General features: G+C 35.1%; 1 protein-coding gene across 1 annotated transcript in view; it reads left to right on the forward strand.

The window, feature by feature from the left end:
* Nucleotides 1-11,936, forward strand: part of LOC108741818 (probable G-protein coupled receptor Mth-like 1) — a 55,629-nt gene that overhangs the window by 19,059 nt on the left and 24,634 nt on the right. Inside the window, exon 2 of the mRNA XM_025978576.1 lies at nt 2,793-2,977. Within this exon, the coding sequence (XP_025834361.1) occupies nt 2,793-2,977 (185 nt within the window). The remainder of the gene's footprint in view (nt 1-2,792; nt 2,978-11,936) is intronic.

The raw sequence follows: 11,936 nt of genomic DNA on the forward strand, positions 1-11,936 counted from the left end.
ATATATATATAATATAAAATATGTTTGTTAATTAAACTGTTATAGTTCCTATTCAAGTAATAAAAATACATCAAGAAATAAAAATGATGAGGTCAAATTATAATTCAAACAAAAAATTAAAGCCGACCCTGTCTTGTTTGAAAACGGTTTTATTTACAGTGAATATGAGGGACCCTGGGCTAACACTACTTTCCGGAGCTTAGTTATTTAATAGAACTAATTACCACTTTGTCAAAAAAATATTTTATTTAATGATAGGAAAAAATAAGGGCAATTGTAAGTAGTTCTGTTATATAAATTACAAATCATTTATATTATTTTTTGATTTTCTAAATTTACAATATAATCCATTGCCTTCAATGGGAGCTAGAGACCCTTTTTATCTACGGGGCTATGAGCTGCAGCCGAAAAAGCCCATATATAGATCCGGCACTGACTTAATCCTTATAGAGGATATTTAATTTTGACAATCATCTTTAACGATCGCATATCAACTGTAAAAGAGTTACATTTGCTTGTTTCAATGTATGGAATTCTACAAAATCGGGAACAACATCAATAATCAATATGTCAACTGAATTTTTACAAGGATGAAACTGCTACATGTCATATATTTGCTGCAACTCGACAGGAAATTTGTTAGGTCAGGTCCTATCCGTATCCATGCCGTATCCGAATTTATTAGGGCATCAATTAGGTCTATTTAGCCTGATCTAGCTCTAATACAATTAAGGAATCAAATTTTAATTTTTAGTTAACGGATTTTCAACGAGAGGGTTGAGTTGAAACTGTTGAAATGAGCCTGAATATTTAAAATATATATAAAATTTAAATACTTTAAGGCGTTACATTTCTAATCCGGCTCAAATCAAATAACTTAACCCGATAAGGTCCACGCAGGACAGGCTATTTAACTGGACCCAAATACATGCTCTAAGGAATTCAGATCCGGACTCATCTTTAATGAGAATTATCTTATCCTGGTCCGATTTGAAGTGAATCCTACAAATAATTTGACATATGTGTGAAACCTTAATAGCAAAGGAAGTCATTAATAATATCGCATCCGGTCCGGTCCGGCAAGGAAGTAATAACTGCACACATTACATGTCTTGCACTTAGTCTCGGTTTGACAATGAACCATTCCTCGGTATACGATTGGTGCAATTATTTACCGGTAGCCATTCGCAATTTGTACCGTGCAAGACCGCGTCCTTTTATAAACATTAAACTTGCCTCAAGAAGTCGTTAACATAATAGAACGTTAGATATACCTTCACGACTCATACCGTTAGCTTACGAAGTAAGTGAGTGTTCTTGGTATAGAAATATAGGCAGCTAAATTTGCTTGCTGTAACCGTACTCTTAAACTTTGGTATATCTCTTCGCAATAATAATGCAATACGTAATAATGTTCCGCAATCACGAAGAAGACGACATTATAATAGATCATTACCGGTCGAAACGGTGCACAATTTTAACACGGTTTGAACACGTACAATGCTACTAAAAGAACTTATTAACAGTTCTTTTTTCTTTTGCGAATTAACATTTTTTTGACTCTTGAGCATGCTCAAAACAGTTTTCTTACCTAATTCTGAGGTCAACAACTTTGTTATGTTTATTATCTAATTGTAAATAAAATAGTTAGCCAAATATTAAATACTGCAAAATCTTGGTATAGCATCGATAAAAATGTGTTGTCTGATGCTGACCAAGCACTAACCCCGTAAGAAATTTCACGCACTTCCACTTGAAATATACCAGCCAATAGGTTAGGGTAGGCTAGGCTAAGGTTAGGGTTAGAATGGAGTTTCTGGAGAACAGGGAAGGACGCTTCGTAGAGACCAACATAATACCAATTTGAATTTGTTCCTCAGGGTAAAAAGGCTAATAGAAGGGGCTTTGAAACTAAATATATATATAAAATCGAACTAAAACTACAAATTTCTCTTTAATCACACTGAAGGTTTATTTTACGTCAATGTAATTATAAATAATTTGCCTGAAGCTGATACCAATTTATACCTATCTATATTGGTAGCCAATAATACATTGCTTGTGTTTATTTCCAATGATTAAAGAGAATTCTAACTTTCTTAAAAATAGTTCAATCGGTTCTTTTTAGCTAAAATTAGTAATCGATTAGGTACATTTATTACTATTTAATTCTTTCATATCGAGGTTATTTTTTCGAGAGGAAAACCAAATGGATTCAAACGAACAAGAAAATGTTATGTGATTTGGTAAACAGTAATGAATTATAAATTTTAATGTTTCCTTCATTGCGATCCGTTCGATTGCGAAACTTTTCCACGCCGTTTGTTTATTGAAATTTTGCTTCTGGTTACTATTTATGTGATAATTCTGATCGGCAAATTAACATGAAAAATCCGAGGCGAATTGAAGACGTCTGCATGCCATTAACATTTTTCTCTAATATTTTTAAAACCAATAAATAAGCAATAAATAAAAATTCAACTGAAATAATATTAAAAAAATAACAAGATGAAAGGAGGTATATTAATCTTTGTGTAGGCTAATGTATTACAAGTATTTTGCATGAAATAGTCTATAGGCAATTAATCATAAACAATATTTATGGCTTGTTTTCATTTTCATTTGTGCCTTAATGTGTTTTCCGATATCGTACAAATCCACGTAACGCTTTAATTTAAGCATAAGCACCTTACGCTAACTTGTGGGAAACAGTTAAGAAAATAATTAATAATTTCCATTGTTTTTTCGTTGTTCAATTTAGTTGGTTGATTTGCTGTTGTTACTTTTTGCAGAGATCTTCGGCCGCAAAGTTTGGAAAAAAGTCAGGAGAGATGTAGATTACGTCTGTACGAGGTTTACGCATGGGGAGGTCCTCTCGTAATAGCTGGTACCGCTGCCATATTGGACGTTATACCGGAGGACTCCGAGTATGCCTTCTTGAGGCCAAGATTTGGAACAAAACAGTGCTGGTTTTACGGTAAGTTACGGCAGAAACGTGCCTAGTTTTCACAGCGCATAAAATAAAAAAGATTCATGCCCTAATTTTGAACGAAAGGTACGAATTTTACCGTGAAATTGTCAGATCGTTGTTTACATGACTTGTGACTTTCACAGAACAATTTCATGTGCTAAGTAACTGTTATTTCGATCATACCATAACCTGCGTATTATTAGGTTGCATGTTTCTTTTTTAATGTCTGCTAAACACTATTTCCATGAAAACTTTCGTAATTGGACCAGGAAGTAAGAAGTATTTCCAATTTTTTAATGTTTTTCTCATAAGTAATACTTCACTTAAAGGATAAGAAGATCAATTAAAATCATTATTGGTTACTTAACAGACGCAAATTCTATTCAACATTAATTAACTGCTTTCTATCGTATTAACTTCCTCTATAAACGCAGTCAGTTTTCATGAAGAGTTCGGTAGTATTTTTTGAAATGTAAGTGATAGCGAGTGACCATAAGGACAGTATCATTAATAGGTATACAAAACTTGCTTAATAAAATTCAAAGCAATACGTTCCATTCAGGACTTTTCAGGGTTCCCTGCCCGGCATAGTTTTTCCGTGGTCGACGACATTATCCTTTTTCAGATATTTCTCTGTCCTCCGCTGTCGATATATTTAGTGGTATTACTGTTCATCAGTCTTGGTTCAACCACTTAATAATTTTATCGATTACGATCAATAATTTTATCGATTGCGCCATTAAAAGCTTTAAATTACATTTGCCATTTATTATTTACAGTACCACCCCTTCTAAATTTACCGACAATAACAAGGTACGATAAAACTGATAAAGGATCAAAATCCGAATTCTATCTACAACATCATTATCGTCAGTCCTAAGACTGGCTGGACACGCACCTTCACTCTTTCCTATCCTGCGCTAATCTTTGCATTTTCCTAAAGCTAGAGCAACTCATATCCTTAACTATTTGCGAACAGTAATCTAACATAGGTCTACCTCTACCCCTCCTAACCCCCCTTTCTGCCGCTAATATGTCTCTGACTAGACCTTCATACCTGAGAAGGTGTCCTACTAACTTATCTCGCCTATTTCTTATTGACTTTTTATAAAGTCCTCTGTTCTCTTACTCTTTCTAATACTTCTTCATTTCTAACCTTCTCTATCCACGGTATCCTCGTCATTCACCTGTAACACCACATTTCGAACGCTTCTAACCTTTTCTTTTCAGCCGCGTCCACTGTCCATGTTTCGCACCCTTACAACAACGTATTGAAAATTACTTGTTTATTAAAATTTATAATCATAATGAAATTGCTATTTTCTAACTAATACTTGTATGTGCAGTAGACATGCAAGAAGTCCCGAGTAATTTTTATCTGGTCAGTTATTTTTTGTTGTAACTTCATTTTTTATTTGTACCTACTGACTGGAGGTCACGACATTAATAAATCGCACCTCCGTATTCATCTGCTAACCGGTACATTAATGGCGATAATTGCTGTACAGCAATAAAAAAATCCCAAACAGTCTCTCTTTAAACAAAACCTACGTACAACGTCGATCGTCAGTTGACTCATCGTCTTTCACACACATGCACGGAGGTCGTCGTAATTTACATAAACCCAACGCCTAGGTCAACAGTGATGGCAAAAGAATTGGTAGGTGGCTTATATTAACGGCAATCCATAAAATTTTCGCGTAGGAGCAACACTCGAATTAAACTAATCGTAGGTGAACGGCAATTGAGAAAATTGAAAACTAAAAATAATGCACACCTACTAATAATAAGTAGAACGTATTTTTTTGGAAGAGTGTTAATTACTTGAACATTATTTATCATTCTTTCAATCAAAAAATTATAAAATCGTTTAATGTAGTAATTTGAAAACATTATATTTCGTTGGCAGTTCCCTTAATGAGACCATATAGGCAATTGCACCCCCTTGAAATTTGAAGCAAGCGGCAGATGGGTGTGAAAGGCGCTTATCACAACTCGGATGAGCAAAGATAAACCATTGCTTCGTGCAGCCCTTAACATCATATTTCGAGCGTCTTTAATACCACATGAGTGTTTAATAGTTAGCTCACAATGAATTCCGTCACTGTTTTAGGGGATTAGGGATAAGAATTTCTGTATGTATATATTACACCTACTTATTTTGAAGTTATGCACCCTCTATGCTGACAGAACGCGTACTTTTAGTTACGACAAATGTTATAGGGAATATCGTGAACATAGAAGAGAGATGTCAGGTAGGAATTGCAGCGGGCACACATTACACTAATTGATGTGTAACTGAAAGAGATGCAGACAAGCAGGATTTGAGCATTTTGCAGCATCAGATTTTAGAAAGTTCAACATTCTCAGGAATTTAGGATAGCAAAGACAAAGATATAATTCCAACAATGTAGTTATAAAGCCGACGGTGATCTTTTGCGTACTTAAACAATCTCCAATCACTGCACCGCTTACTGTTATTCGGTCATCTCTTTTCACATTGTCTGTGCTACTCTCCCAACTTAACAAGGGCATGTTCAAAACGCAGCAAATTACCAAAGTCCTAAGTGAAAACGAGAAAGAAGATTCTTACAGATAATTTATCGTGGACTATGCCAATTTTGATGGTCCCAACCAGGGATGTTACGGAGCTTCGACTCCGGTTCCGTTAAGTCGGAACTTCCGATTATTATTACATCTTCAGTTCCGACTTCGGCTCCGACACTTTTAAATCGAAGGTTTTGATCGGAGGTCGAAGCATAACATAGCGGCGGCCTGTGTCAACTGTTATGAACAGGTTCATAGTATGAACTTCATACATGTCGCGCGGGGAATCCCCCCGACTTCCACTACGTGCACTGAGCACTCTATCGTCAATTATTTTTTCATTGTTTGTGTTTTATTTTATAATTGAAAATTGAAAGGAAAAAAAATTGACTAAATAATGTTTTATTTGTCCTTACATAAAAATTCTCTCTCATGCCACCACTTTTGACCCTGCCTCCGACTCCGATAAAGCAAATTTAAAAACTCCGACTCCGCCTTCGGTTCCGACAAAACTACCTCCGTTACATCCCCGGTCCCAACTATAAACTTGTTGTTCAATACTTCTCAGAAAGTTTATTAGAAATAGTTCTGAAAATTTCTAGACGTTGCATTTGAAATTCTTTTTTCGTTACAATTCACGTTTGATTCCGTCGCATTTTAAAACAGTCGTCCGCTAGATACCATAATGGGATTGTCCCCATTGTTATGTCTTGTGTGGCACAAGTGCGTAAAATTTTCATACCATTGTTACCACGGCGTTTATCTGCCGTTACAGAGCATCAACTGTATTGTTATTAGTAAGATTATATGCTGCGACCATAACTTATCCATTTCTTTCGAATGCGCCTAGCGTGGAAGAGCTTTATTTACGAGGCATTCTAAAGTCACGGAACTAGTCGTATTTGGTTGTAAGACTTGGTTAATATTCAGGTTATCAACCTTTCATATTGACACTTTAAACGATTAAGCTGATTTATTCCATGGCGTAAATTCGATTTTTACCACAAACGGTCGGAAACTCACAACAACCATTTTCTTCAGATATTTACAGTAGATACCGTTTATAAAGATATCGGATAGTACGACGAATTGATTTAAGTAAGCAAATTGAATATGAACTTTCACAAAATAAATGTCAACAATGCTTTCATCATCATAAAGTCGTCAGTCTGGTTGGACACGCACCTCCACTCTTTCCTATCCTGGGCTAATCTTCGCATTTCCCTAAAACCAGAACAGCCCACATCCTTAACTATTTGCGAACAGTAATCTAATCTAGGTCTGCCTCTAACCCTCCTAACTCCTGTTTTTGCCTCTAATATGTCTCTGACTAGACCTTCATGCCTGAGAAGGTGTCCTACTAACCTATGTCGCCTATTTATTATTGACTTCCATGGAGTCCTCTGTTCTCCCATTCTTTCCAATACCTCTTCATTTCTAACCTTCTCTATCCACGGTATCCTCATCGTTCGCCTGTAACACCTTGACAAGATTTATTTGAATTTCTAAATAAACCGTTCGCGAGCATAGAAGTGACTTCTTTTTATTGAAGGCAACTTGACCCTGCCCTATTCTCTGCCTTATATCTTTATATTCGCTCTTTCCTTGCGTACCAGTATTTTTGTCTTACTTTTATTTATTGTCATACTCCTCCTTGGTAGATGCTAATACTGCAGTATCATCTGCAAATCTAAGCATACTAATCTTTTGCCCCTGTATATCCCTACAGTTTTACTGTCTTTAATGTGTGCATCTCTGTCTAAATCCCTTCCTAACATTTACTTCTCTACGTTGCGGCCCCAGCTCTATAACTGCCTGTTGCTCTTTTTATACAAATTAAGTATCACTCTTTGTAACTTATCCCTACATTTTTAAGTATATTTAAGATTGTCAAAAATTTTTTCTAAATCTACAAATCCCATGTACATACCCTTTCCTTTTTCTATCGTTTTCTCTATTGTTACCTGTAAAGCTAGAATGGCCTCCCGCGTTCCTCTATTTCTTCTAAACCCAAATTGATCTTCCCCTAATAGTTCTTCCGCCCTTTTTTCCATCCTCCTCTGTACAATTCTGGTTAAGATTTTTGACGCATGGGAAGTTCAGCTAATTGTTCTTAATATCTCGCACCTATCCACGCTTCTCTTTTAAATGCTTAGATGATAAATTTAAATATACTACCAATAATACTGTAATTTGGTGGTTATTTGTATTTATTCTTCCATGAAGGTAATCGCTCAATTACTACAACCGTTATACCTAAGAGTTTTTAGTATCCAATTTCAAGGGTGAAGTTGCATTATTATAATTTTCTCGCGGTCAGCATCAGTTCTTGCAGGATCACGCAATAATTCGTTTTATAATGCGCTTCTTTAACTGCAAAACGCTGTTTCCAATTACAGCTATCACGGGGATGTAATTACGTTGTCAAATTAATTCTATCGGTAGCAATAAATTTCGTTTCGTGGGAATGCCGTAATCGCAGTTAATATTACACGAGTCTTTATGCATAAAACACTCGATGGTAAAGTAAAGGTTACGCATATAAAAATCCTTAATAATGAAGTAATTATATGACTTCGTCGTAAACTTTAACACCTGCAGCCATTCAGAAATTTAATAACACGTTAAACCCTATTTCAGAGTAGTCTTGGTTTCAATGGTTTTATGGAATAGGTATATCACATTATGTATGTAACTATAAGAAAACTTTAGATATTTTAAGCATGGTGAAAATGTTAAACACGTTAATGAAAAGATTCGGGAGTGTAATGCGATCATAAAAAATTCTCTACATGTGTTCTATAAAATTATCTATTCGGTTTGAAAACAGAAAAAAGTATATAGGCATTTACAGAATTCTAATGGCAGCAAAGATGTATTATCACCAATAAAACAATAAAACTAAACATGAACTAATAAAGAACTCTAATGTGGAAATAAACATTAGATATGAATTTGTATCTATTTGGTATAGGAGCTTTCGCCGAGCTTTTTCTACTGCAACGCCCTTAATAATATCTTCGTAACTTAAGTTTCTGTCAAATCATTTTCAATATACAAGATTGCCAATGATTCTGAGCGATCTTAACCCACTATCGATCATAAATAATCTTTTATGCGTTTTAAACAAGAAAAGCCTTTTTTCCGAAACCTGGTTAACAACTTCTAGCTTCAAAAATCGTTTAATTTATGTTAGGCCCGAAGACCGAAAATGCTCAGTGGCCGGAAAAAACGGCCACATCGCGTTCTGGCTGCCTTCGAACGCACAAATCGCGTTTTGGCTGTTTTTAAGCGCTCGCAACGCGTTCTGGTAACTGTTAAACAGCCGGAACGCGTTTTGTCAATTGTTGAACGCTCACAACGCGTCCTTAATGTTCCACTTGTATTATTTGCCTCTTTCTACCTGCGTACAATGAGATTTATATTGTACTTATAAAACAAATGAATTTCAATCCATTTTTCAGTAGTACTATAAGTAGATACCAAAGATGGGTTCGGTTTTTCTCGCCGAATCGTTTCAACAATATTAAATTCCTTATAATTGTTTTTCAGTTCTAAGAAGAAAGTTACACTGAAGACTTATATTGCCGAGCATATACTTTTACAATATAAATCTCATTGTACGCAGGTAGATAGCGGCAAATAATACAAGTCGAACATTAAGAACGCGTTGCGAGCGTTCAACAATTGACAAAACGCATTCCGGCTGTTTAACAGTTACCAGAACGCGTTGCGAGCGTTTAAAAACAGCCAAAATGCGTTCTGTGCGTTCGAATGCAGCCAGAACGCGATGTGGCCGTTTTTTCCGGCCACTGAGCGTTTTCGGTCTTCGGGCCTAACATATATATNCGCCGTGCTCCAAACATACACCTTTAACAATCTTTTTCGAATTTCTAAATTAACCGTTCGCGAGCATAGAAGTGACTACTTTTTATTAAAGGCGACACGACCCTGCGCTATCCTCTGCTTTGAAAATTGGGCTTTTTACAAATCCTGGCTTCCTGGTTACGCCACTGTTTAAATTAACCCGTTGTATAACAGTTCGTTTGTTTTTCTTACTCTTCATAATATCAATTTCTTCAATTACTAACAATTGACGGTAAAAACAATAAAAACAATGTCAGTTTTTATAACCTATTGGCCGATCATTTTTATTGATGTTAAAACATGTAGAATACGATGTCATATGGAGAGAACAAATCGTTCTTCAAGTGACGTTAATTTAAAACATTTTTATTGCCCGTTTAGACGTGACAAATTAAAGGGCTGTATGTATCAAAGTGTCAACTGTTTCGATCAAGATCATCAAGCGTACACAAACCCATAAATATTTGAATGAAACCATTTATTATTGCGAACTTTATTGAAAGACGTAAGTATGTGCTATGTTACTTGTAGTATTTTTTTTTTAAAAAGGTTTCCATTCACCGAAATGCACATTTTTTTATTCGTCCTCTTTAAGATCATGTAAAATTCATTTCAGTACCTATCGCAGTTTTTAACGACGACGTTTAATATTTCTCTCATTCTGTTTACCGAGTTTGGAATTGGTTTCACAGTCCAATATCTTTCTATCAGATCGCATTAATTATTATAAGTTTAAATTTACTACTGCGTAATCGCTAAGGAAAAGAATACGGTGTAGTATATTGGTATGAAAAAAAAAACAGTTTAACTAATTTCCATGCTATCTATACGACCGAAGGTGCAAGTCATAAAGTAGAAGTCGATGAGACAAGATGTCCCATTAAAATAGTTTATTAGAAGTCTACTGGTCAAGCTCTGACCTTTGTTTCTCGCACAACAAAAATAAAAAAGAAACTGAATGTTTACAATGTTACAAAACTTGTTTTTGTGGGCTTGTAATTACTTCTACCGTTTTATGTATTGTAAGATAATTATCGGCATAGGTGGATGGCTCTCTGCTTACAGTTTGCTGCTTCCTTAATTGATACGTATGTAACGAATTTTCTACTATTTTTATTCATTTGAACATGTCCCTCTTTATATTTTTATCACTTATGAATTAATATCACCGTTTCGACATCTCATTTGTGCACTCATTGCATCAGCCGTTTTTATCGATTTTATTCTACGTTGGATGCTAAACACTTATTCACACAGTCATGGAATGTTTTAAATATTCCCGGAAAATTCCCTCAGTTTTCTTTATCAGAATCGATTGTTTTTCTTACCTCCTTGTACCACAACAACAGTTAAAAATATCGCTGAATGCTAATGAATAACATAATACGAAAAATCTTTTAAGTTAAACAGAAAATTAATTACTTCCTGTTGTTTCAATGTTGTACCTACATTCTGACTCCTACATAGGCTTTTGAGCGTGCGAATCCACTACTTTCCGTGGGTTGTGACTGATTTTTAAAGACTAAACCAGCGACAGATTTGATAATAATTTTCTAATTTAAACGATATGTTAGATCATCATCGGAAAAATTGAAGTCGTTACTTAATAGACTGGTATAGATCAAGTTCGTTTGGTATTTTTTAATTGGGACCGTGTACATTTTATGGTTTATAAGCTATCATTACTGATCTACCTATTAATTTCATTTCGAAAAAAGTCAATTTTCAACCTACTCTATCTATAGCATTTAATTTTAATTTTAGTCTTGTGTACTTCGACGGCGTATATATTAAATGAGTAGGTGTCCATTTATAAGTGTACTTGAATGTCTGTAAGTCTGTATTAGTATATATATATATATATATATGTACATGTGTATCGCAACAGGCTTCTGTTTGTCTGTGGTCGCGTTTAATTCTATACTTAGGATCATTAATTAGACAGTGTGCAATAAGTCAAATATTAAGTATGCCAGGAATGCGCATTCTTTATAACCAACCGCTTGGATTAACACATTAAAGATCCACAAATGCAAGTCTGCTATGTATATATGTACTGCATATAATACTTACGTATAACTATGAATACATAACAATATCAATTTGTTTTCAATTTCGTTAGAAACATACAAAAAAATAAAAAATCTGTTTCAATTTTGTTAGGTATGTATACCGTAGCTGATACGGTCATACTCAGTTGCTGTTTAATCAGAAACTAATTAATGATAGTATGAAAACTATTAGAAGGATGACCAATAATAATTACCCGAGATAAAAATGTTCAGTCTCTCAGAGTCTCTGAAAGCGAGACTCGATGAGAGACGGAAACTCGAGTCTATGGTGTCGCTGAGAGAGACTGTCGAGAGTCAAAAAAACTGTTTAGCGTCTCTGAACGAGAGACTCGAGTCGCTCATAGAGAGTTCCTCATTTCGTATCCAGTCTCTGAACGAGAGACTCGAGTCGCTCATAGAGAGATCCTCATTTCGTATCCAGTCTCTGAACGAGAGACTCGAGTCTCTCATAGAGAGATTCTCATTTCGTATCCAGTCTC

The sequence above is a fragment of the Agrilus planipennis genome, unplaced genomic scaffold, assembly GCF_000699045.2.
Source record: "Agrilus planipennis isolate EAB-ADULT unplaced genomic scaffold, Apla_2.0 scaffold7, whole genome shotgun sequence".
In the NCBI taxonomy this organism is placed as follows: Eukaryota; Metazoa; Arthropoda; class Insecta; order Coleoptera; family Buprestidae; genus Agrilus; species Agrilus planipennis.